The 26,474-nt window shown below is 50.2% G+C and overlaps 1 protein-coding gene across 5 annotated transcripts; it reads right to left on the bottom strand.

Moving 5' to 3' along the window:
- Window positions 1-9,646: 9,646 nt before the first annotated feature.
- Window positions 9,647-17,936, bottom strand: LOC132008400 (GDP-fucose transporter 1). Of its 5 annotated transcripts, none has more exons than XM_059386937.1 (3): window positions 17,920-17,936; window positions 15,538-16,064; window positions 9,647-11,907 (listed from the first exon to the last, which is right to left on the bottom strand). In XM_059386937.1, exons 2-3 carry the CDS (start codon window positions 16,031-16,033, stop codon window positions 11,348-11,350), a joined length of 1,056 nt encoding a protein of 351 aa, XP_059242920.1. In that variant the 5' UTR covers window positions 16,034-16,064; window positions 17,920-17,936; the 3' UTR covers window positions 9,647-11,347. The 5 variants fall into 5 exon arrangements, with proteins under 5 accessions (XP_059242920.1, XP_059242919.1, XP_059242916.1 ...); XM_059386936.1 differs by lacking the exon at window positions 17,920-17,936 and adding an exon at window positions 17,812-17,882; XM_059386933.1 differs by lacking the exon at window positions 17,920-17,936 and adding an exon at window positions 17,733-17,806.
- Window positions 17,937-26,474: the final 8,538 nt, after the last annotated feature.

Raw genomic sequence — 26,474 nt, 5'->3', positions numbered from 1 at the left:
GGGCTTGATTCCAGGACCCTGTGATCATGACCTGAGCCGAAGGCAGAGGCTTAGCCCACTGAGCCACCCAGGTGCCCTCAGATTTTGTTTGTACTGGACAACATTGGGGCTGAGATCAGAGCGGGTAGCAGGTGAAGCTCTATGAAGAAAGAAAGAATAGTGCTGCAGATAGAGGGAACAGCATGTACTAAGGTCCTTAGGTGGGTGGGAGCACTGAGCACTTGAGGAACTAAAAGATTAGATGTTTAGAGAAATAAGCTCCAGGTCAAGCAGCCAGGTTCCCCCTATCTTTCCACTTACCTGTCCTCAGATGTTGGCTGCTTTCTTCACGCTGGCAAAATGGCTTCCGCGCTCTACACACCTTATGGAACCCTTCCTCTTGCTCCTTTGTAGCAAAGAGGAAAAGTCTTTAGGGAAGCACCCAGCCAGACCTGCCCCCAGGTCTCATTGGTCGGAATTACATACACGCTCTTGCCCAGACTACACCATTACTGTCATGATTGAGACCAATCACAATTCGCCCTTGGGACTTGGACTCAGGGAGTGGCTGCCATTTGCTTCTGCTGTGAACGTGATTATGAAACTGACGAATTTGGGGAGGAAGCTGATGGGACGGAATGGACTCTTGCAATCTCTCAAAATAAACTAGGAAATTGCATGCAAAAGTTCCTTACAGTAGCAGAAGGCTTTGTTAGTATTATAACTGGTATGTAACCATTGCTATTATCTGTAGTAGCAAAAGCCCCCTAGAGCCCACTAGGTGCACTCCTGCTTCCCTGTCCTTTGGCAAAGACAGGGTGGCGGGTAGGGGGGCGCATGATGAACTCTTTCACCTGCTTCAAGACCCCTAAATGTTTATGATATTCATTGCTGCAGGCAAGTGGTGGAAACAGCTAGAGAGACCCCCTTGGGGAAGCTTGTGTTGGGGGAGATGGGAAAGAAGGCCGCTTTAATAGGGACAGGCAAAGGGGCAATGCCGTTAGCTCCGGTTCACAGGGATACTGCCATCTCCGCCCGTGGATCCCATGTCCTGTCCACCTCTCACGGGGGTGACAGGCTACTAAAGAAGTTATACTCTAAGGAAGAGGTGTGAAAGGTGGCCCGAGGCTGAATCCAATGCAAGCAGGAGCCACAGAGCCCATGTGGCAGCTTATACATTTGAGCCACTGTTTAAAAATCAGGAGCTTGCACGTAAAAGTTCAGATTTCCAGCTTCTTTGGGAAAAGTTGTCATTCTAGCAATACAAGCCCTCACTCCCCAATGGCAACAAGTGATGGGAACTGAGTTGTGAGTCCTTGTTTACAATGCTCCATCATAGTGCCCCCCATGCCTCTCCCCCCCCCCCCCCCCCCCCACCTCTGCTGGCCAGCTCCCCGTTCTCATTTACATTCCTGGTTTTCCTGGTTGTCCCTGTTGGTGCTTTCATGAAGAGTTCACTCCTGTGATTAAGAAGAAGAAGGAGGAGGAGGAGGAAGAGGAGGAGAAGAAGTTGTTTTCATCTTCCCTGCAAATGCAGCGGGAGGGAAGGAGCAGAGATCCATTGAGTAGATGTGGGCAGCAGAGAGAGAGGGCAGTCCAGGTTCAGGGCCTCTCCAGCTCCTGCCAGGGCAGCTCTCTCCCACCCAGCAGGCTGGAAGGCTGCTTTGGGCGGGACTCAGAGCTGAATACACAGGCCCATGTGGCAGAGGGACAGAGTTGCACCCTTCTTTCTGCTGCGAGCGGGCACATCTGCTGTGTGTGTACTAGATTCTGCTGCGAGCGGGCACATCTGCTGTGTGTGTACTAGATGGTGTGCTCAGTGTGCACTATGCACTGTCTCACCCAGTTATTGTAGTAGCCCCTGGGAATAGCAACTCTTATCGTCCTCACTCCACATATTAGGTCAGCAAGGCTCAGAGACATCAAGTCACTTGCCTAGGGTCACACAGCAAGGAAGTGGACAGGAAGCTGAGACGAGTGAGGCGAACTCACTCAGCTGAGGACGCCCGGCCAACAGATGGTGGGGCTGGCGTTCCAGCTCAGGTCCAATCTACTCTAAAGCCTTGAAGTCGAAAGCTGGGGGCATGCTGGTTTGGCCAGCAGTATTTTTGGAAACAAGGAACTTTTTGCCCTTTGCTGGGGGCTTCCTGGTCCTGTTTGCCACAGGTCCCATCAATACCTGTGATTTGCACCTGGCCTCTTCCCTCACGCATGTTACTTTCTTGGCCTCTGGAGAAGATGACAACCTTTGTGTCCTTTCCATGTTCTCCAGCCTCCCGGCAGAGTCCAGCTCAGATGACTTAGAGCTCTTGGTTCTAGGTCAGATCTGGAGGTCTGCGTTTGCTTTTGCCGACCCCACCCCACCAGGCATTCTGGGAGTTGAGGACAGAGATCAATGGAATATGGTTAGAGTTCAGGTTCAAGTTCAGGTTCACGTTCAGGTTCAGCTCCATGACCATGATGTTCCATGCCTCGGTTTCCCCATCTGTGAAATGGGCATCCTAATAGTACTTGCCTCAGACGTTAATACATGGGAAGTGTTTAGAAGAGCACTGGGCATGTGGTGAGTATCCAACAAATGTTAGTAATAATAATAGTAATAATAATAATAATAGTAATTCTTACTTAAAAATTATTATGATGGTGTTGCATGGAAGGGCAGTAGTCTGGATTCTGTCCCATGTCGCTGTGACCTTGGGCAAACCAGTCACAGTCTCCCAGCCACAGGCTTGTCTGTGGAATCTAGAGCTGGATTCTCATTTCCATTATAAATTCTCCACTGGAGGCTCCTGCTGTCGCCCATCGCCATTGATGCCTCCCCTCCCCCACACCCACACAGCCTTCCTCCCAGCACTCCGCCAGGTGCTCCAGCTCAGCGGACTCTGCGGGCCCCATTTCAGCTAGTTTCAGACCCTAAATTTGGCCCTTTCACAGAAGCCGCGGTTTGTGGTGGGGGCAGGGCGAGAGTGAGGCCTGTGTCTGGGGACGAAGCTTCCCCACCTGACTGGTGCTGTGAGAGGCAGGCAGGGTCAGGAGGGCTGAGAGCCACGCTTGACCTTGTCATTGGCTTGGGCACGTCTTTGGACCCTTACCAGCCTCAGTTTTCTTATCTAGCAGCTAAATTTCACGTAGGTTGACTTTTTAAATCATCACATTATCTCTTCAATTAAAACAGCTTTGTCTTCTTTTGTATGAGGAAAAGTTCAGAGAGGTTAAGTGATTTAGCTCAACCCACACAACTAGTGTTTTATTCGAGTCATCTTTTAACCCCCAGGTCTAACCTCCTTTTATCCTTACTTGTTTTTTTCCTTTTTATCTTTAGATGGAAGGTAGAAGCCATGGTTTTATGGTTGAGAGACAGACTGTCTGGGTTTGAACCTAGTTCTGTTGAGTATTAGCAACGTGACCTCAGACAAATTGCTTAACCTCTCTGTGCCTCAGTTTTTCTCATCTGTGTGTTGGGAGATGATAACTGGACCCACACAGAGTTGTTATGAGGATTAAATAAATTAATATGTGTAAAAACACTTTCAGCAGTGCCTGACACTTAGTAAAATTTATTTAAGTATTACTGAATTAATAAGATAACTCCCCTGTCAAGCAGATCTCAAGCGTGTAAAAAAAACCAAACCCACTCTAGATCAGGACCAGGAGACCCGTGTTCTACTTTGGGCTTAGCCACTAATTTGTTCTGTGCCCTCAGGGACCTCCTTTAAACTTTCTGTGCCTTGTTTCCTTAGGTACAAAATGAGGAGCTTGGACAAGTTCATCGATGAGCAGCATTTTTTAAAAAAACATCAAAACTGTTTTGATCACATCTTCTTATCTATTTCCATCTATCGGGGAGAATATTTCAGTGTAGAAGATGCTGCCTGGGCTGCTGTCCCAGCACCTGTGGATCCCCCCCCCCGGGGGGCCCCATAGCAATGGTCTGGGTAATGTATGTGACTTTACCAGACCCAATCATACCAGGAATTGTGGAAGCGAACCCCAAAGGGAGACTGAGTCATATTACGGGTAGCGTTCAGGCAGAAAGGTCATGAATTCCTGCTTAGGTAGCTGTCGGGTTCTGGTTCCTGTGTTTTTTGTTTTTGTTTGTTTGTTTTGAGATTTTATTTATTTGTTTGAGAGAGAGAGAGAGAGATAGTGACAGAGAGCACAAGTGAGGAGGAGAGGGAGAGGGCAAAGCAGGCTGAGCAGGGAGCCTGATGTGGGGTTCAATCCCAGGACCCTGGGATCATGACCTGAGCCACCCAGGCACCCCATGGTTCCTATTGTTTCTCAGGCTTGGCCTATCTTGAATTCTGAAATTCAAATATCACCTCTCCCCCATTTACTTAGGCTGCCCTACCAGTTATTTATTGCTACATAATCAATCACCCCATAATTTAGAGGCTTCAAATACCAATTTCTTATTTCTCTAGATTCTTTGGTTTGACTAGGTGGCTCTTTGGCTGATCTTAGGGTCACTCGTGTGGCTGTATTCATCTAGAGCAGCCTAATTTCAGGCAGGGCTGTTGACTGGGGTGCCTTAGTTCTCTTTCCTGGGACCTTCCCATATGGCTAGGTTAGGTCTCCTGAGGGTGGTCTCCGGATTGCCAGGGGCAAAAACAAAAGGCTAGTCAAAGCCTGGCCTCCAGAGCCCCCGAATATTGCTTTTCCTGTATTCTCTTGGTCAGACCCAGTCACAAGTTTGGCCCTGATTTGACTACTCAATAGACCCCAACTCTTCTTATAAAAAAATTACTTATTCATTTATTTGACACACACACACACACACACACACACACACACACACACAGTCACAAGTAGGGAGAGAGGCAGGCAGAGAGAGGAAACCAGGCTCCCCACTGAGCAGAGAGCCCAATGCAGGCCTCGATCCCAGGACCCTGAGATCATTACCTGAACCGAAAGCAGTGGCATAACCCACTGAGCCACCCAGGCACCCTCAATGGACCCCAACTCTTGATGGGAGATGCAGTGTGTGCATTGGAGGTGGGAGGAATAAAAGGTGCTGGGTATGCAGACAAAAGCCATAACTAGCTGCAGTGGATTTCTTAGTTGCAGATGAAAGAAATGTAAGTAATATATCTTATGATTTACATATTCCCACCTAGAGCAGCCTAATTTCATTTCTCACCACTTCTCAGTCACTGGAGCCTTGCCTTTCTTCACTCACACCAATCGCACTCCCACCCCAGGGCCTTTGCACTTGCTACCGGATCTTCTTCTGACTGCTCCTTTGTTACTTTTATTTATTTTTATTTAAAGATTTTATTTATTTATTTGACAGAGAGAGATCACAAGTAGGCAGAGAGGCAGGCAGAGAGAGAGAGGAGGAAGCAGTCTCCCCACCGAGCAGAGAGCCCGATGTGGGACTCGATCCCAGGACCCTGAGATCATGACCCGAGCCGAAGGCAGCGGCTTAACCCACTGAGCCACCCAGGCGCCCCAGCTCCTTTGTTACTTTTAAATCTTTCCCTACATCTTTACTCAGAAAGGTCTTTTCTGATCTCTGATCTAGTCCCTCCCCTGACATTGCCAGTGCCCTAATTAGACCTTGTCTTCTTCATGGCACCTACTCTCTATTATTTATTTTTTGGCTTTTTGTTTACTATTGTTCTTTTCTCAGCAAGCTCCAAGAGTGCCAGCCCCATGGTCTGTCTGGGTCTCTGACATATGCCTGGCTCATGGTAAGTACTCAGTTACTGAAAGAATGAATCTCATGCTTTTTAGACATTGTACTATTAATATGCAAAGAGTTGTGATGAAAGGCAGCTTAAATGACATGACAGATGATTCCAGGAGGTGATGCAGGGAGCTCACACTAAGGCTGGATAATCTCAATGACTCTCACCCTTTCCAGTTCTGCTAGTCCATGACTATAAGCAGTATTCAAAGTGCTTTCAAGATCTAAAGGTGAGATATAAACACCTAGTTATTACGACTGAGAGTGTGCTGGGCAGTTCTGTGAAGGACGGGGCATGGGTGTTCATTATACCTGCGATCGAATGGGGTTCCTCACTGACCTGCAGAAATAAACACGTGTGTGTCATCTGTATTCCCTGCACCTCATAGGTTTTCAAGGGGCTGTTGTCAATGGACAGCCGTAAGAAGGGCTGTGTGGTGGTAATGCATATCCCCAGTTGTCTTGGACTCTCCTCCAAGAGAGAGAGAAGTGGGGACCCTGTCTCCTACCCTTGGATCTGAGTGGACTTGTAATTGTTTTAACCAATAGCGAAAGGCAGAAGTGCCATGACACTTCCAAGGCTGGATCAGAAAAAGCCAGCTAACATCTTACCTACTATTCTTGGGCCATGAGCTCTGATGGAAGCCAGTAACCAGCAAGGAGTCACACTACCCTGAGACCACCACACTGGAGAGGCCATGTGCAGATCAATACTTAAGTGGGATAGGCTGTTTCTTTGGTGCTTTCCGCTTCCCAAAACATCTAGAGTACTAATGTCCCACATTCTACTTGACATTCCCAAACTGGATGATGTCTTGTTCCCACCAACCATCTGACCTCTTGGACTTAACATGTCCCCAGATAAACTTCTGGTCCCACGCCAACCTCTAACCCTTAGTCTTCCCTGTCTAATAAATGGCACCTGCTTTCCCAGTTCTGTAAGCCAGGGTCTGGGCATTGTTCTTGAATTCTCCCTTTATTCAAGAATTCTCCCTTGAATTTCTCAACTCCACATCCAATCCCTCCGAAAGGTCTATTGGCTTTACCTCCAAAATGCATCTCAAACTTGTCCTCTCCCCTTCCCTAGGGCCACCACACTGGCCTAGGCCAGCATCATTTCTTCCCTGGGCACCACTGCAGCCTCCCTACTGGTCACCCTGAGTCCTTGACTGTGCCTTTGCAGCCCTTGCCTTTTGTGCCCATCCATTCTCTTCATAACAGCCAGAAGGATTTGTTATTTTTTTAAGTTTTATTTATTTGTTTGTTTAGTATTTTATTGCTTTTTAAATTTTAACTCCAGTATAGTTAGCATACAGTGTTATGTTAGTTTCAGGTCTACAATATAGTGATTCAACAATTCTATATATTGCTCCGTACTCATCACCATATGCAGGCTCTCTAACCCCCTCTACCTCTTTCTCCCATTCCCCCACTGGGGATTGCCTTAAAATGTAAATCAAGTGATGGCGCCCCCAGTGGCTGTCTATGGTACTGAGAATAAATCTAACCTCGCTGTGGTCCGTATCCTGTTCTCTGGCCAGAGCTTGGCCTCTGACTCCCCTCTTTCTACTCCTCCCCTGGGTAAGTGGAACCAAAAGGAACTCGTGTTTCCCAGTAATGTCAGGAAGTTGCTAAATCCGCTTCTACCTCTTTTCCCATGTCTGGGATTTTGTCTTCTTTTCCCTGTGAAGAGAAACCCAGTAGGAATGACTAGTTGGGTTCCCTAGCTCTGTTCCTGCTACCCTTTCCTTCACTCTGGTCTTTGACCATGCCCAGCTCTTTGTCCTCCTCAGGGCCTTTGCATGGGCTGTAAGCTCTGCCTGAACACCATTTCTCTAGCCCTTCGTATGGCTGGCTCTTTTCTATCATTTGAGTCTGAGGTTAAAAGTTGTGCTCACAGGGGCACCTGGATGGCCCCATCAGTTACAGTGGCTGAGTCTTGGTTTCTGCTCAGGTCATGATCTCAGGGACTCATGGGATCTAGCCCAGCATCAGGCTGCTCGCTCAGCATGGAGTCTGCTTAAAACTCTCTCTCCTTCTCCCTCTGCCCCTCCCCACTGCTCTCACTCTTTCTCAAATAAATAAATAAATAAATAAATAAATCTTAAAAAAAAAGAAAAAAGGAGTTGTGTTCACTGAGAGGCCTTCCCTGATTAGTCTATCTAGAAGACTTTCCTCTCTGATAGTCTCCATTTTGGCTTTTTGTTTGTCTTCTCCTTTGTTCTTACCACACTGCATGGATCTGATTGTTTATCATGTCTCAGTCGCTGCTTGTCTCCCTAGTGCATGGGGCATGATTAGCATTCAGTAAAGAGGTGGTCCTTTGTTGATATTGATAATAGGGTTAGAAAAAAGAAACCGATATCCTTGCCAACTTTCCCCAGGGTGGCAGGGAAACCTCGGGAGGCATGCCTTTAGTTCTGCCCAGTTCAGGGGAAAGTCGAAAGGGTTCAGGATCTCTGGGGTCTCTTCCAAGCACATAGCTAAGATGGATCTTTTTTTTTTTTTTTTTAAAGATTATATTTATTTTTCAGAGAGAGAGAGAGAGCACAAGAGGGGGAGCAGAAGGAAGAGGGAGAAACAAGCTCCCCGCTGAGCAAGGAGTCCCTTGTGGGGCTCAATCCCAGGACCCTGGGATCATGACCTGATCCAAAGTCAGATGCTTAACTGACTGAGCCATTCAGACATCCCACTAAAATGGATCTTTAAGAAAGTTACGGATTCGGGGGTTTGAGAGATATCAGCCAGCTGACATCTTTTGGCGGCTGTGACAGTTCAGAGCTGATTCCAAACGAACAGGGAACCCCATAATAGCGGATTCGTTCTTCTCTCTCCTTGTGCATACAATCTTTAGGAAAGGTTTGAATTTCAGTTCAGGTACAGTTTTTGACCTCAGTTTCTGCTTCTCCTTTTTTTAAAAAAGATTTTATTTATTTGAGGGAGAGCCCGTGAGAGAGAGAGAGAGAGAGATCATGAGCAGGGGGAGGGATTGAGGGAAAAGTAGACTCCCGCTGAGCAGGGACCCACCCCTCCCCTGGATGTGGGACTTGATCCCAGGACCCTGAGATCATGACCTGAGCTCAAGGCTGATGCTTAAGTGACTGAGACACCCAGGCACCCTCTGCTTCTTGTTTTTATCCTATTACCTTAACCTTACTTGTTGTTACTGGAAAATTTTGGATGACATCACAGTGAACCCTCTTTGTAAACTGCCACTTTCCAGGGTGTCCCAATCGATCTCTCCAGGATTAGCATCTCCCTCCACTAGCACAGTGTACACCTGATCTTTGGGAAAAGCCCCCAGGCCTCTGGAGCCCAATTGCAAAGTCTAGGCTTGGTGGTATGGGCACTGAACGACACCTAGAAGGACATCCAGCACCCACAAGGGTCTGCACTTGTCAAGGAGCTGGTATACCTCCTCGGAGCACTTAGGAGGCACTGGAACAGATGTTGAAGACATTTATAGGTCCATTATTATTATTTTTTTAGGTAGTGACAGTAGTCTTGCTATCCAATCCACCCTCCTTAGCTCTCCTTGGCCTTGAGTCTGCAAGACCCTTATGAGCATTAATAGCCAGTTAAAGCCTTTGCAATTAGTGGTCTAATTGGCTCATTAGACCATATGGCCTTGATCAAGCCACTCTGGGGAGATCATTGGATCATCATGGCAGCCTCGAACTTTTGGGTGGGGCTACCTCAGGCCACACACCTTAGAAGCAGTAAGAGACTGTCCTCGGCAGCGTGACACTCTCCAGCAAGCTGTGTTCCTTTTCCAGATGGTGTCACCTGCCTGACTTGGGTGGTTGGTAAGCAGGCCACAGGTAACAAGCGCATTCCCCTTGGTTGACTGCAAGGGCAATCACGCAGCCACACTGGTTGTTTTGTGGTGGTCTCAGCCTGTCAACAGGCCATGTGGCCACGGGACTGGCCCCTGCAGTTCTTGTGATTACAAGACACCCTTCAGCAATAGCCATCAGAAACTTTGAAAAAATAAAGGTTTATTACTTATAGGATCTGGAAACCACACAGCACACCTGGGGCCACACAGCAAGGTGGTGTTGGGAGGGGACAGGGAGAGAGAATGAGAGCGCACACGCAGGCCTGGGGTTCTGCTTTTATTGGGGGGTCAAGGGTTTTGTGGGCTCCCTCTTTATTCGTGAGTTCAAAATATAGGAGTGGAAATTTAAAGCGAAGGAGGAGAAAAAACAAACAAACAAATGGCCCAAATGATCAGTTACTGAAATCAACCAAGATCTTAAAAACCAAGGGGCCTCTGATGGGGAAAGTGGCCTGGCCCTGTCTCGTGCAGTGGCTGGCGATCTCTGATGTGGCTGCTTCAGCCCTCAGAGCTAAGTCAGGCACTTGCTTTGCAGAAAAGAAAAGACCCCAGCGGTGGGGGTTTACACTACAGTGTCTTACTCCCGTTTCCATTCAGGGCATCAGGCCTTACTCACTTCCTTAGAAACCACCTTGAGTTGGAAGCTCGCCCTCCCCAACCTTTCCCCCGTGACGACTAAAAACAGGAGGGCATTATCCCAAGGAGATGGAACAGAGTGCAACAGAAAGGACAGGGACTGTGAAGGCCGGCATGAGGTCACGGGGCAGGGGTGAGGGGAGGAGAAACTTCTCTCAGCCCTAACCTCAGGGAAGAAACATGGCAGTTTATCTCCTTCATCAGAGCCAGGTTGCAACCCTTGCACAAGAATCAGGATCTGGGAATGGCAAAGCACCGCAGGGGAGCGGGGGTGAGGGGCTCAGAGCCAGGACCCTTGCTCTAGCAGCCCCCTTGGGGATGCAGCTCTGAGAAGGCCAAGCTGGGAGGTCTTACCTGGGCCAGGTGCCCCTCTGGAGGGGAGGAAGGACACTTCTTTGTGTCAGGGATTGGGGTGGGTGTTAATGGCCCTGCTTAACCTCTTCAAGCTGTGTGGCTCCCCTGTGTCCAAAAGCTGGGATCACAGGATACAGATGGTGGGAAAAGGGTGCTTTCCCATGAGGTACCCCATTCCCAGGCCTCTTCCCAGCAGGCCCTGGGGGGCCCAAGGCCAGGGTCGGGGACAAATGATCCTCTGTGCCCTTCCATGGGGCCTGCTGGGCTGGACGCAGAGAGGAGGGAACACTTGTCAGTTTCCTCCCTCAGCCCTGTTCACACTTTCTTCTAGAGGGCAGCTGATTGGTGGGATCAAAACTCCACTCCTTGTTTTGGGACTCAGAGAGATGAGGTTTCCCTAATCCCTTTAGTTGGTTTGTGGTGGAGTCGCACCCCCATCTCCCCCGGGTGCAAGTGAAGACTTACTGCTGTCCCTAAATGGTTGTGGCCTGTCCCCAACTCCAAAGGTCACGTGGAGGTAGAAAGCCCTGGAAGGGGAACAGGAAGGGGTGCTGCCTCCCTGAAAGTGAGGGTTCTTCCAGAGAACCCAAGTGGCTGTTCCCATGGGGTCCCATCCTCCCTAGAGGAAGACAAAACCCAGAAACAGGGCATGGGGTTGAGATAGGATTGGCCACTTTCTGACATCCCTTGACAACACTGGTTTCATTTTAACCACCAGACTGTGATCAGGTTTGTAAACAATACCCCCTCCAGACCCCCTACTCAGGGTCCAGAGAGATGTCTTCATGGCTATTTGGGCCCTACCCTGGGCCTTTTCCCTGACTGGGCCATCCCGAGGTTCCTGGAGCAGCTCACACCCCCATGCTGCTTTTCTCCTCCTCTTTGGGGCTGGGCTCCTCCTGAATCTTCTTCATCTCCCAGCCCCGGACCCAGGTGTAGGCAGAGGAGCCCCCCAGCACCATCATGTTGCTGGTCCACCAAAGGAAGCTCTTGGTCTCCTCGTAGTAGAGCACCGCCAGCACCGTCTGGGCACAGGCTTTGGCCGTGCCCGACACATTATGGGTCAGGGGGCTGGTGAACTTGATCTGTAGACCGGTTACGTAGCCGATGGCAAAGCCGAACAGGCCGCCCAGGGTCATCATGCCCCAGAAGTGGGCGCTGCCCAGCTGGGAAAAGTCGCGGAGGGCCTGCAGCTCCCCCAGCAGCAGAAGCAGGGGCAGGAAGAGGACGCAGGCATTGACATTGTTGTAGAAGGTCAGGCGCCAGATGCTGCCATCCACGGCCGGGAGCACCTTCTTGGTGTAGATGGCGTTGAGTGAGACACAGAGGCTGGCCAGCACGCCGAAGAGGGTGCCCGTCCAAGACAGGGTACCCTCTGCCCCCTCCTGGTCCACACCGAGCCAGAAGCCACCTGCGAGGGGGGGGTAGAGGGGAGGGTCAAGGGGGATGAGGTCAGGGAGGAAGAAGGACAGAGAATTTTGCCACTGGAGTTCACAGAGTGTAATGCAGTCCTCACCCTCCCATCCCTCCCTGCCCTGTCTGCAACAGAGGCGTCCAAACGCTCGAATACATGCAAAGCACCATACGAGGGCTGGGAAGTGGCCCAGGACACGAATGCTTTCTCGGGAGCTTCCATTCTAGCAGAGCGGGAAGACATTAAAACGATTCATTTCCCAATTATTTCTTTAATTACAATTGTAATGAGGGCCATAAAACAGTGCAGTGTGCTCTGAGAACCCATAATCCACGACTGTGCTGGCTTGAGGCATCTGGAAAGTTACGTTGGAAATGAGCTCCAAAGGGTTGAGCACTTCGTGGTTAAGGTGACTTGGGGCAAGTGACTTTAGGTCCCAGAGTCTCAGCTTCCTTGTCTGTAGAATGGGAGCCTGTAATGAGTTTGAGTCACTTGTGGCCCGAGGTCTTTGGGGACAGTCCACTCTTTTGGACACTCGGTCTGTGTTACCTCCTGCTCACAGAGCCTCCATGGCTCCCCATTGCCCCCCAAGACTGCACTCTTCCATCTGGCACATTGGCCTTCCTGGACCTTTGCCTGTCTCTGTCCCATGATTGTCCCAAATTGTCTCTCTCATCTTCCTGCTTCTCACACTGGGACGCAGTGTTCTTGTTTGTGTCCTGCACCAGAAACGCCTTCATCCTTCTTTCTGGGGGATTCTACTCAAGCATCAAGGTCAAAGCCACCCCTCCAGGGAGTAAGTCTTTCTTAATACCAGACCTCCCTTTGGCTTCTTCCTGCCTGGGCTTCCCTGCCAAGACCCCTTGCCTGTCCTGAGCTGTTAGGCCTCTGCCCTTGGGAACGACTATACCATCTCTTTAGCGAGACCCCACCTTCTGAGCAGGCAGGGGCTGAATTCTGGTGTCAGAGAGATTTGGGCTCTAATTGGGTTCTGCTGTTGAGAGGCTGTGTGGCCTGAGGAAAGTCGGCTAAAGTTTCCTAAGCTCCCATTTCCTTCCTCTGGAGAGACCTGAGTCATTTTCTTGACCCCCTCCTCCAACCAAACTACTTCCCACTTGCAACCAGAATGATCGTCCTCAAGTACAGATAGATCTGCTTAAAGCCCTTCCTCGCCTACAACCCTCAGGAAACCTTCCAAACTCACTTAACTTGGGCAGCCTCCTGTCTGGGGAGTCCCACTCTGGTCCAAACAGGAAGAAATGCATGGGTACTTTTTTTCTGTCTAGAACATTCTCTCCTCACCCCTTCCTTATACCTATCTAGTCCTTCCTCCAGAACGCCTGCTTGGATCACCCCATTCCCGACACCGTCCTCCTTTCCACCCCCACTGGGTGCTCTTCTCCACCCCAATCACAGCCTCACCCCTGCAGCAGAACTCAAGACCAGGCATCACCACCATGCCCGTCCACCTTTGCCAGATTCGTATCCCCAAAGTTTGGCATGATCTCTGGCATGTGGCCGGCTGTCAGTTAGTGTTTGTTGACTGACCGAGTGACCACAGGAATGGAGGTTGTCCCGGAGGTGGCTTTGAGGGCTGAAGGAGATCAGGCGTCTACTACAGTGTCGGCCCTCATGTGCGGTACTCTCTTTCTTGGCAAACAGCTATCTGTACACCTGCTCCAGGGGTGTGGAGGGTTGCCCAGAGCACCTGCCGTCCGCCTGCTTGCTACTTTCCGAGTCCAGGAGGGACACCTACCACAAGTTTCTGCATCCAAGTTTCTGCATCGCACTTTAAGGGGGAGCCCAGCCGAGAGGGGGCCAAGTCTGGGGCCCGCAGGAAGCACCAGCTGACCCAGCTCAGCCTCATCGGTATGACCAGCGAATATGACCTTGATTACTTTTAGGACCTGGACCCAAGTTCCCTAGCGATTCACCTTTCTGTATGCAAATTTCCTTCCCATCCCAGATTCCCCACACCCCATACCCCACCTCCTGAGGTCTGTAGGGCTCAACTGGAGATTCCTGGGGCATTTGGCTAAATAAGGCCTGGAACTCTGCATCAGCTCTGGAGGGACCGGCTTTGCAGAGCAGGGGGAGTGCAGGCAGCTGATACTCTGCCAGGGGCCTCTGCAGCTCCTTCTGCTCTAACCCCAGCCTTCTCCCCTCTCCCATCTTGGGGCTGGACAGAGGAGTCTGAGACCCAGCAGCTGCTCGATGAGGGTGACATTTTCTAGGACGGGTGGCAGGGGAGGGGCCCTCGGCCTGGGACTCTGAGATGCCAGCAAATAATATGTAGGTCAATCAACACGAACTTTACGGCACCAGGAAAAACAGGTTCGAAGAAAAGGCGACATTCCTGGATGACAGAGCACTGGGCGGATTCTGAGGGAAGTGGGTGCTCCTTTAAAATGCTCCAAAAAACCAGAATGCTCCAAAAAACCATTCTGTGATCATGGAAGCATTCTATCATCTGTGCCATCCAATACAGTAGCCACTGGCCACATGAGGCTACTGGGCACTTGAAATGTGGCTACAGAATCAGGTTATAACACCTGCAACTAAAGAACTGAATTTTATTTATTTATTTAAAAAGATTTTTATTTATTTATTTGGCAGAGATCACAAGTAGGCAGAGAGGCAGGCAGAGAGTGAGGGGGAAGCAGGCTCCCCACTGAGCAGAGAGCCCTATGCGGAGCTTGATCCCAGGACCCTTAGATCATGACCTGAGCAGAGGCTTAACCTGCTGAACTACCCTGGTGCCTCCCTGAAGAACTGAATTTAAAAAATGTCACTGTATTTGAATAAACTTTGAAATAGACACATGTGTCAGTGGCTAGTGTGCTGGCTAGTGCAGCTGCAATCCTAGGGCACAAGAACAGAGCAGAGGGGTAGTCTGGCCAGTCTGGGTTTATGCCCCTGCCTGGCTACTTCCTTGCTGTATGGCCTTGGACAAGTAACTTAACCTGAGTTTCAGTTTCCTTGTTGGTCTGGAGTTGATGAGGGTGATGTTACCACTCAGGGAACCTCTGGGGAACACAGGAGATGCTCTGTGGGAATGATCAGCACAATGTCCCCATCAATAATTCTTCCTTTCTCAGGGCCAAGTGTCGAAAGACAGCTAAGACCTCTCAAAGCTTATGGTTTTCTACTCTCCTAGCCATTACTATAAGCCTGCAAGGTCAGAGGGTGATGGCATATTTAGTGCAAGATGTATTCTCCTCTGGAAATAGCACTGGGTGGGGGAGTCAGGGCACTTGAACCCTTGAGAAGCAACACAGTGGTCAAGCATAGGGATCAGACTGCTTGAGGTCAGATCCCAGCTCTGCCGCTTATTAGCTGTGTGATCTTCAACAGATTACTGGACTTCTCTCTACCTTGGTTTTTTCCCTCACCCTGTGTGATATAGATTATAATTCCATCTCGTTGTTATGAGGGGCCCACGTTGGGCCCCTAAATTGCTGGGCGACCTCAGGAAGCTTATTCTCTCTGGGCCCCAGGCTCTTCCTCACATGACTCTGGGCAAGGGAACGGGGACAGATAAAGTCCAAAGATGCTTGGCAGGGTTGCTCTTTGGGGTTTTGGTCCCCTGTGCCCCCTCCCTCCCCATGGCCCTGGCTGGCTACTCACCGATGATGACTCCGCAGGTGAGCAAGGCATAGAAGGAGGTGGTCTGCTTGAGCAGCAAGTAGGAAAGCAGCACGTTGAAGACGGTGGTAAGTGAGCGGCCCACATTGTAGAAGGCCACCCCGACGTACTTGAGGCACAGGTTGTTGAACGTGATCATGCCGATGAAGACCACGGACAGGGGCAGGACGCTGCGGGCCACCCTGAGGTCCAGGCGCAGGGAGGGAAAGTCCATGGTGCCAGGGCAGAGCGTGGCCAGGGTGCTGAGGCTCTTGCACAGCACCGTGGTCACCAGGCACTGGTAGAAGGTGACGAAGATGGGGGTGTCCAGCTGTAGCGAAGGGCTGTCCAGCAGGTACTTGTTAAGGAACACCATGGAGATAGAGGTGGCCCAGTAGAGCGACACCACCAGGGCGATCTGCAGTGCCCGCAGCAGGAAGGGCTTCTCCTTGCTGGCCTCTGCCTCGCCCGAGGGGTCGGAGGTCCCCATCAGTGCCATGTGCAGGATCCGGGACCGCTTCAGAGGGGCCCTGTTCATGATAGCAGAGGAACTGGGTCACCCTACCGCCAGAACTAGAGTACTGGGCAGTATCCACTCCTGCCTGCTATCTGCCAGCCACAGCCCTCAACTGTCACATGGGGGGGTGGCCTAGAGGCCTCCCCATCCAGAGGTTCTGTTTGGGGGGGCCCCACAACCTGCTCCCACTCTGAGGGGGCGCATGAGACAAGACACGGGGAGGGGTGAGGAATGGGCTAAGGTTAGAAGACTTGTCAGGAGAGAAGGGCCTTGTGCCTGGTAGGGATGTGTCTCAGGAAGAAGGGTAGGGAGAGGGAGGAAGAAGGGGAGGAGGAGGAAGGCAGGGCGAAGGTGCTGAAAAAGGGCGGAGGACAGCCTGGGGGAGAGAGGGAGTCTTGGGCGTCTGCAGGGAGAAAGGGGAGGCTTGCAGGAAGCTGAATGGAAGGAGGGCGTGCGGGGGCGCTGGGAAAGAGGGGTGCAGGGAAGGTCAGAGGTGCTCAAGGCAGGGTCTGAAGGACGCAGGAGGAGGCCGGGCCGGCCCAAGCCCGCAGCGGGAAGCCCTCCACAGCCCCAGCTCCGGTTCAGCGGCGGAGCCTCCGGACATCCGAGGCCGCGCTCCCCCGCGAGGCGGGCCCAGGACTCATTTCCTGACACGCCCCCGACCCCTCCTTAAAGGGCCCGCACGCCTGGCGTCACCCTTAAAGCCACAGCCCGCGAGAATCAGCCTTCAGAGTCAGGCTTGCGTGTGGGCCCCCAACCGCCTCTCCGCTTCTGCGCGCTCCTAGCTCGGGGATGGTGGGGGACGATCGGCTTCCACAGAAGGTTCCTATAGGTGCTTGAGCCTCGACCACCTTCCTGAGAGCACCCCCCCCCCCAACCCCAGCTCCGTCTCCACCAGAAGCTAACCCGGGACTCCGCTCACCTGCATGTCCGCCGCCTCCTCCCCCATCCCGGGCCCGACAGCACCTCCAGAGCCTCGGCAGCTCCTCGCGTCCCTGGGCGCCTAGACAACCCCTACCAGCTCCCTCTATTAGCCCTAGCTCACTCTCCCTTGTCGCATTCCATTCCTTTCCCTCACTGTCACTTACCCCATCCCTCTTCCAAACCTGAGGACCGCCCCCACCCCAACCCCGTCGCGCTCCCGGAGGCCGGAGGCCACAAAACCCCTTCAGGACACTTCAATCAGTCTGCGCGATCTCTCCGCCCCTCCCCCCCAAATCTGAGAACAGCCTTATGCGAGCCTCGAGGCAACACACCCCCCGGCTCCATCCTCCTTTTAACAAACCCTTTCTTCAAGAGGGGCCTAGCCGCCAGCTCGGGCCCCAGGGCTGGCGTTCCCGGGCCTCCGTGGGGACCCGGCGCTCACCTCCTCTAAGGCAGTGGCCTCCCGCCGGCGCTACTGAGCGCTGCACCTGCAGCGCCACACCTGCAGCACCGCGCCTAGGGCGCTCCCGCTGGAGAAGACTTCCTGCTCCCCGCCCCGGGCGCGGGCGCCCAGCCAACCTCTCCCGCCTGCTCCCCTTGTGGGCCCCGCAGGTGGTGGCGGGACGACCCGGGCCCCAGCCTGACCTTGGCCCCGGGCTGTCCAGCCAGTCGTGGGAGCACGGGTCCTTCTGTTTCTAAGCCCACCCGAGGCCCAGTACCCTTGCCCGGCGCGCCCGGGATACCAAACTCCAATTACCGCCGCTTCCACGTCCCGGGACCCGGCTTCATCCCTGGCCTGCTGCGCGCCCCGCGCCCCGCGCCCCGCCTGCGCTTACCGGAGGGCGCGCGGGAACCGCTTCCTGCTCGTAGTAAGCGGAGGGTTCTCTGCCCTCCTCCAGGATCCGGGCCTGGGAAGTCTGCACCAGCCCGGGTCGGTCACTCACCAGGCAGCCTGGAGGGCCGACTTCTCCCTGGTTCTTCCTCTAGCACCAGTGTTGGGCGGCTCACCTCAGAGTTCTCTTTGTTGTAAAAAGGAGGGGGCTGGCAGGACAATTCCAGGGGGTTCCAACGTCCTTGCTCATTACTCTGGCTGGTTTGGTTGAACGTAGGGACTACCATCTGTTTGTAGTATTTCAAACACCATTTAATTAGTACCATTTAATTTACAGGTGAGATGTCTTAGATCTGCTTTAAAATACTCAGAATACTCACCAGAGAACGAGAGAGACGTGGATAGATAAGTAAAACAAGATAGGCAAAATGCTGATAATTTTATAAGAGTCATTTTACTTTTGTGTACATTTGAAAATTTCCATAAGAGGGTAAAACCTATGGGGTACATTTAAAGTCTCACGTGCTAACTGATAAACCCTGGGCCCAGTTTAACACAGTCCTTGGTGGGCTAGGCAGAACCGGAGGGGTTACAGGGAAATAAGCACCATCGCAAGCCCCAAGGCAGGTGCAGACACCCCAGAGTGAGCGCTGCCCCAGGCCTACCCTCTTCCAAGATCAGGCCTCTGGCCCTTACTCTCTGGGACCTGCACTACACCCCCTTTCTCCAGAGCTGGAACTTCCTGGTTCCTAGTTTTGGGCTGGTCTCCTGGTGAAGATTGCCATCTGGTTAACTTGTCACCTTGGGGATCAAGTTTCTGGGGTGGAAGAACTAAAAGGGACTGGTCATCAGAATCTTACTTGAAGAGTCTCATTCCAGGGCCAAACTTTGAAGGCTGTGGGCTTCAGTTTGTTAAGAGCAAATCAATGCCTCTTTGCTCTTCTATGTCCCTATGACAAATAATTTAATGACAAACAGGGCAAACTTGTCTGCGAGAGGCCCTGGTTTCCTGGAAGGGCCCTTCTCCTTGGCACATTTAACAGAATTAATTCATCTGATGAATGTGCTGCCACTTTGAGCCCCTAGGGAAGAGACGCAGGCTGTATATAGGACAGACGCTCTTCACGGAGAGAGAGCAGGGGCAGTCCCTGCTGGATATGTGGGGCACAGCCTGGGGTCTCCACATGTATCCCTGTCTCCAATCTCTCTCCTTACATTTTACCTGAAATTCCACCATTAGCCTCAGTCTCCTGCATTGAGGTTGTAATAGGCCAGTAGGACAAGTTTCCCAGACTCCGATCCTTTTTGCTCCTCATGAGGGAAAGGGAAGAGGGGTGTGTTTTTTAGGGGGCCCAAGTCCCTGGGAAGTACACTCTTTGCACCATTGATTTGCTTTCTATTTTTTCTTAAGGATTCTTAATTGTCGAAACCATTCATCAGGGATGAGGTTTTAGGTCTTGTCAAGAGTCATTACCCAGTGTGTGAACTTGGTGTGAGGCAGACCCTAAGATCATCAGCGTGGCAGGCGGAATGCTGTAATAATCCAGGAAGGAGGGCCCCTTAAGGGAGGAGTTCTTGCCTTGGCTGGGTGCCACTGATGACCTCAGAAGGCAATCTCTTCCAGACAGAGTGACCAGAACTAACCTCCCAGGTGTAGGGGACAGTGGATCTGTATCAGTAGGGCCTGAGAGTTTCTGGGAACACACAGATGTCAACTATCTCACCCCTGAGTTCAACAAGGACTCATGAGCCTATTTTGTGGTGGTGGACACTATGAGTTGTCTACCAAAATTCATTCTCCCATTTGACTCAGATAACTGGACGGTAGCCGATCACGTGGTTGCCCAGCCAGAGACTACATTTCTCAGCCTCCCTTGTGGGGAGGTGAACCATGTGACTTAACGGATGGTAAAAGGAGGTGATACATGCTACTTTCCAGGTCTGAGCCCTATGACTTCTGGTGTGTGCTCTTCCATGCTCTTGTCTCCCCTCCCCATAACGTGGGACCCGAATATGTCTATAGCCCAGCTGTGACCATGCAAGCAAGGTGAATGGCTTGGGGGTTCTGAGAGCAATATGATGGAAAAAGCCAGGGTCCCTGATTGTGTGGAGCAGAGACACATTCACTAGCGTGGACTGCCTACACTGAAACTGTTAAACGAGAGGGAGATCAGCTTATGTTCCTTATGCACCTGTGTGGTTACAAAGGGATCTCTGTTACAGCAGTTTTGCCTTTAGCCACAAACCCACTGTAGTCTGTATTCCTTTATTTTTACATACATATTCTATAGGCAAAATTGAGAAGACATGACATAATTATAATGATCTCTGACTCTCTCTTGCTCTCTCTCAGTTTATTATCCCTCCCTCCATCCATCCATTCATCCTTCCTGTCCTTATCCGGAACCCAGCACATACCTGCCATAGTGGTTGCTCAGTACCTATTTGTGGAATGAATGGAAGTCAGACCACCAGAAGAAGTGCTTGAAAATCAAGGCCATTTTAAGACCTTAATTGTTCCTAAGCCCTGAAAGTGGATGAGGCTCCTCATGTATCCTATATGTAATTCAAAATTAAAAATTAATCCTAAACTGTAAAATAAATGTAAGCAGAGCAAAAAGTATTGTGATTTTTCCTTTTTAAAAAATTTTAAAATTTAAACTCAATTTAGTTAACATGTAGTGTCTTATTGGTTTCAGGGGTAGAATTTAGTGATTCGTCAGTTGTATGTAACACCCAGTGTTCATTACATCACGTGCCCTCCTTAATACCCATCCTCGAATTACCCCCCTCCTCCCTCCCCTCCAGCCACTCTCAGTTTGCTCACTGTGGTTAACAGTCTCTTATGGTTTGCTTCCCTTTCTGTTTTTATCTTATTTTTCCTTTCATTCCCCTATGTTCATCTATTTTGTTTCTTAAATTCCATACTGGAGTGAAATCATAAAATAATTGTCTTTCTCTGACTTATTATTTCTTTTAACTTTTTTTTTTTTTTAAAGATTTCATTCATTTACTTGACAGAGAGAGATCACAAGTAGGCAGAGAGGCAGGTAGAGAGAGAGAGAGGAGGAAGCAGGCTCCCCAGTGAGCAGAAAACCCGATGCGGGGCTCCATCCCAGGACCCTGGGATCATGACCTGAGCTGAGGGCAGAGGCTTTAACCCACTGAGCCACCCAGGCGCCCCTCTCTGATTTATTTTGCTTAGCATAATACCTCTTAGTTCCATTCACATTGTTGCAAATGGTAAAATTTCATTCCTTCTGAGGGCTGAGTAATATTCCCCTATATATACATACCACATCTTTGTTATCCGTTCATCTGTCAGTGGACATCTGGGCTCCTTCCATATCTGATTTTTCTTATGAAGATTGGGATTTTTATTGAAAATAATATAATCTTTCCAGAAAAAAAATATAACTTTCCTTTGCTGGTACTTGATGTAGAGGAGCTGGCAAACTTTTTCGGTAGATGACCAGAGAGTAAAAATTTTAGACTCTGTGATCCATACAATCTCTGTAGCAGCTGCTCAACACTGCTGTCGTAGTGTTGTAAATAAATGGGTGCGGCTGTGTTTCAATAAAACTTTATTTACAAAGATAAGCCATGGACCAGATGTGGTTTACTGCCTGTAGTTTGCTGACCCCATTTTACCCTATATTAATTTCTCCTTTTTTCCTAGTAATGTCACCCATATTTTATTTGTATGTCGTGTTTCCCCCTAAGAATACCTACTTTTCAGAGTCCTTGTTGCTGGAAAGTAGCATGTATCACCTCCTTTTACCAGCCATTAAGTCACATGGTTCACCTCCCCACAAGGAAGGCTGGATACTTTTAGCCAGTGAGTCATAAATTGAGGATTTCTGGGAAAGCTTTTCTTTTTGGATATAAATACAGTCTTTGCTGCTTCTTTTTCTTATATGTTCTCTGTGTGTGAGTGTGTGTTTAAGATTTTGTTTATTTGTGAGAGAGAGAGGGAAAGCACAGAGGGAGAGTGACAGGGAGAAGCAGACACCCCGCTGGACAGAGAACCCCACGCGGGCCTCCATCCCAGGACCCTGAGATCATGACCTGAGCCAGAGGCAGATGCTTAACCCACTGAGCCACCCAGGTGCCCCATGTGTTCTGTCTTTAATGCACACCTGAGTTCTGGAAGGGCTGCAGCTATCTTGTCACCATGAGACAAAAGCTCTGAGGAGGAAAGCTAAGGGTGGCAGATCAGAAGCACAGAGATGAGCTGTCCTCACAGCCCTTGGCTGCCTGTTCTTTATTGTAGAAGATGAACAAACCACCGCTATCAACGCGAGCTGTTGCAGCGCCGTGCCCTGTCTTTGGCAGGCAACCATAGTCCCAATTGCGATAGTGCTCTAATGTGTAATTCATTGTTGCTGGAACTCATGCGTAAGGTTCCGGGAAGGCTTGGGATTGGCGGGTACTGGGTCTGAGCCAACAATGTAGGGGACACAAATATCAGGGAGTAAAGCCAACCTGCAGAGCTGACGGTGCGGTGGAGAAGTCCGAAGACAGAGCCCATTTGCTGGAGAAGCATGAGGAGCAGAAGAGCCAGTATCAGGATAGGTGAATCCCAAATCTTGAGGGTGCATGGCCAGGGATGAGGGCTTGTCAGCAAAAAAGAGGTCCTCACATGGGAAAAACGCAGGAAAACTGCAGAGGATTAGTGAAGAGCTAGCTGTTCTTTAACAAAAAATGTCTGTTCTGGCTTCTGGAAATTATCTAGCTTTGGACTGTGCTGGCCTTCTTGTTTTTTGTGAGATCTAGAGCAGTCAAAAGTGTTGCTCTCCAAAGCCCCTGTAATATGCATCTGTGTAATCTACGAGCAGGCTTGCGGTCTCCCCCAGATTAGGAGTTTATCTGTGGGGATTGAGAATCATGGTCGGTCCCTTTGTTTTATATGCAACACGTCAGTCCTTGCAATGCTGTTATTAAGGGCTGTCTCATTATCACCCCTATTTTACAGATGAGGAAACTGAGACCCAGAGATGTTGATTCACTAGCCCAATGCACCCAGGGAGGACGTGAGAATCAGATCTGAACCCAGACCAGTCTGATGGCTGAGCTCAAGTTCGTCCTGCTGTATGAACTCAGCTCATCCTGAGCCCAGGTTTTCCGGTCGGTGTCCTGGATCCCTGGGCCTAGGGAATGACCCTGGTCTCAAAGGTAAAAGGCTCCGATTCTCACTTTAGCGACAGGGGAGAGCTTGTTGAAGCAAAATGGAATTTACTGGCTCAGGTCATTGGAAAGTCCAGGGAGAGTCCTGGCTTTAAGTGAAGCTTGACCCAGCAGCTCAAAAATGTCATCAGATAGATCCTGGTCTGGGCCCTTCTCGAAGTATTGGCTTGTTCTCAGGCTCCCTGTGATGGCAAAATGGTTTTAAGCCTTCCAGAGCTTATAGCATTCAGAGTTTTTTTTTTTTTTTTTTTTAGATTATTTATGTATTTATTTATTTGACAGAGAGACTGAGAGAGCATAAGCAGGGGGGACAGTAGTGAGAAAGAGGGAGAAGCAGACTCCCCAGGGAGCAGGGAACCCGATGTGGGGCTCCATCCTAGGACCCTGGGATCATGACCTGCGCCAAAGGCAGACACTTAAAGACTGAGGCACCCAAGTGCCCCTATTTGTCTGTGTTTAAGTAGACTATTTTTAAAAATGATTTTCTCAGGTGTCCTAAACAGACTATTTTTTTTTTTTAAGATTTTATTTATTTATTTGTAAGAGAGAGAGAGAGTGAGAGCGAGCACAGGCAGACAGAGTGGAAGGCAGAGGCAGAGGGAGAAGCAGGCTCCCCGCGGAGCAAGGAGCCCGACGTGGGACTCGATCCCAGGACTCCGGGATCATGACCCTAAACAGACTATTTTTAAGAGCAGTTTAAGGTTCACAGCAAAACCGAGCAAAAGGTACAGAGATTTCCCATTTCCCCCCGACATTCAGGTATTCTCGTCCAGTGGGGGAAAAAGAATTCACCATCTCTCAGAAGCCGTGAGGTTAACTCTGAGTGGTCTGGCTCAAGTCGTCTAATGACTCTTGACTAATCACTGCTGTCAGTGGAGCAAACCCAGACTCTGGCTGAAGCCTGGCATCGCAGGCTCCAGCCCTTGGCCCCGCAGAGGTGGTGTGAGGGTGGGGAGAGATGGCTCTGGAACTGAAATTTGGGCGGTATTGTCTGAAGCAGAGAGACGGATGTGACCAACGTGCGCTGCGGGGCGCCAGGACTGGATGGGGGCAGGGCATCGGGAAGGTTGCCTGGATCTCTTCCCTCCTCCGCTCCTGTGGTTCCGCTTTGTTCAGGGCTCTCCCACACTCACCCCAAACCTGGCTAAGTTCTTCTCCTGCAGGACTCAGTGCAGACCTGACTCCACAGAGGACCTTCCAGTTAAGGAAGATCCCCTTGATACGTACTCCTGCTGTTCCCCTCTGTCGCCGAGATGCGAAGAGACATACACTACAGGCAATGATTCTCTTTTTGAGGAAGAACGTCCAGATCTCACTTTAGAAGTGCACCCACCTCCTCTGGCTTTTGCAGTCTTGGGGGGGAGGGGAGTCAATCAGTTCACAAGCTTGCTTTCCTCCAGCCAAAGGGTACACAACACAGGCCAGGCCAGTGAACCCGTTGATTTTTCTTTTTCTTTCTTTTTTTTTTTTTTTTTAAAGATTTTATTTATTTATTTGACAGAGAGAAATCACAAGTAGATGGATAGGCAGGCAGAGAGAGAGAGAGAGAGAGGGAAGCAGGCTCCCTGCCCCGCTGAGCAGAGAGCCCGATGCGGTACTCGATCCCAGGACCCTGAGATCATGACCTGAGCCGAAGGCAGCGGCTTAACCCACTGAGCCACCCAGGCGCCCCCGTTGATTTTTCATTTGAAATGGAGCCTGGCACAGAAATAGCCGCTGCCACCACGAGACCTAACATTGGTTACCCGGGATGGATGGTAGCGGCCACCGCCGAAAGCCTGGTTTCCTGCCCCAGAGCCTCCCTGCCCGCTGTTCCTTCCCAACCCCGTGCTGCTTTTCCCTCGGTTCTGCAAGCGACCCTGCAGTCTTCCAAGTCCCTCTTTATACACGTTGGCTGGAGTCCGTCTCTGTTGCTTGCGGTCAGAGAACCCTGAGCGCTAGTGTGGGCATTTCCTTCTGTCCAAGAAGAGGGGTCCGAGTAGGAACCAGCCAGCTCCAGGGAATAAATCTCGTTTCTATAACCCCATTTCTCCCCCAAGTGCTGGGGGTTCCAAGAGCAGGGTAGGGAAAGGAAAAGGGCAGGACAGCAGGAAATATAGACTAGATGTGTCAACACTGGAGTGTTTGCAGAAGGCTGCTGCAGGCGGATGCAGACAAGGGTGGTTTCTTTCTTTGGGTTTTTGTGCTCAGCCCAGCAGGGGGTACACAGCAGTGGTGAAGTAGGCCCATGTGGCTACCTTGGAATTTGAAATTGGTTTATTCAGCAAACATCTTCTGAATGGTCTTTGTGTAGGAGCCCTGGCTTTGGCCCCTCCCCTCTGTTGGGCTCACTTTTCAGTTCCCATAGGATTTATGGGACAACTTAGGCTGGTATGCCGGTGGCACACATTGGGGCCGGGATGCACCACGTCTATCCCGCACACCGCACTTGAACAGGTGACTTCTCTCTCTCCAACCAGACTCTCTTGTTTCCACGGTACCCTGGTGCCTTGCACAGAGCTCGGCATGCGGTGGCTTTTGATAAAGGTTTGTTGCTGGGCTGTAGAGCTGTTTCTGGCATGTTGGCAAGCCAAGTGCCCTGACGATTTTCTGTAAGAGACATCCCAGCCCAGATGAGAACTGTGGTAACTCAGCATGCACCCAGGTTCCCTTCCCGCATTCTGACTCAGCCAGGCTCTCCTCTCCCATCTGGGCTTCAGTCTCTGGAAGGCCGACTAGTTGAATGCTTATTTCAGGGTGGAAAGGGAAGGTGGTTAAAAATAAGGAGCTCTCCCTCGTATAAATACAAATATTTTGCTCTTCCCTTAAAGCTCAGTTGAAAGCGAGAGACTACTTCGTGTAGCAAATGTGCAGAAAGTTCCTTCTGGTCATCAGTGAACTGATATCTGTCCCTATCATTTTGTTTTTTTCCAGAATTTTCCAGAACACAAATGAAATCATAGCATAAATAGCCTTTTGTGCCTGACTTCCACTTAGCATAATGCTTATACCATGTTGTTTGCATCAACACTTTGACTGTGTGCCGTAATTTGATCGTACAGTCACGTTGTGGACTTCTGGGTTGTCTCCAGTTTGGAGGGGGTTATTCTTTCACCATAAATAATAATAATTTATTATATTTATAATAAATAATATAAAGCTGATTTCTGCAGCTTTATCTTAAATCTTAAAGTCAGGCACTGTGAACCCTCCAATTCTGACTCCCGTTTAAACAACGTTTGACTAGCCTATATCCTTTATTTTCTCATATAAATTTGAGAATTAGCTTGCCAATTTCTTTTTTTTAATTAACATATAATGTACTATTGGTTTCAGAGATAAGGTCTATGATTTAACAGTCCCAGGGCTCATTACATCACATGACTTCCTTAATGGCCATCCCCCAGCTACCCAGTCTCTTATGGTTTGTCTCCCTCTCTGGTTTCATCTTATTTTTTTCCTCTTTGCCCCTATGATCCTCTGTTTCATTTCTTAAATTCC

Source organism: Mustela nigripes, unplaced genomic scaffold (genome assembly GCF_022355385.1).
Source record: "Mustela nigripes isolate SB6536 unplaced genomic scaffold, MUSNIG.SB6536 HiC_scaffold_148, whole genome shotgun sequence".
In the NCBI taxonomy this organism is placed as follows: domain Eukaryota; kingdom Metazoa; phylum Chordata; class Mammalia; order Carnivora; family Mustelidae; genus Mustela; species Mustela nigripes.
This window is presented reverse-complemented; position numbering and strand designations above follow the sequence as displayed.

What these genes read in the sequence shown, in the direction of transcription:
- LOC132008400 (XM_059386933.1), bottom strand. Translation starts at nt 17,764, where the DNA reads ATGAAGCCGGGTCCCGGGACGTGGAAGCGGCG. An exon ending in CCCGGGACGTGGAAGCGGCG is followed by an intron (nt 16,065 to 17,732) that starts GTAATTGGAGTT and finishes TATCATGAACAG; the next exon opens with GGCCCCTCTGAAGCGGTCCC. An exon ending in CACCTGCGGAGTCATCATCG is followed by an intron (nt 11,908 to 15,537) that starts GTGAGTAGCCAG and finishes CCCCCCTCGCAG; the next exon opens with GTGGCTTCTGGCTCGGTGTG.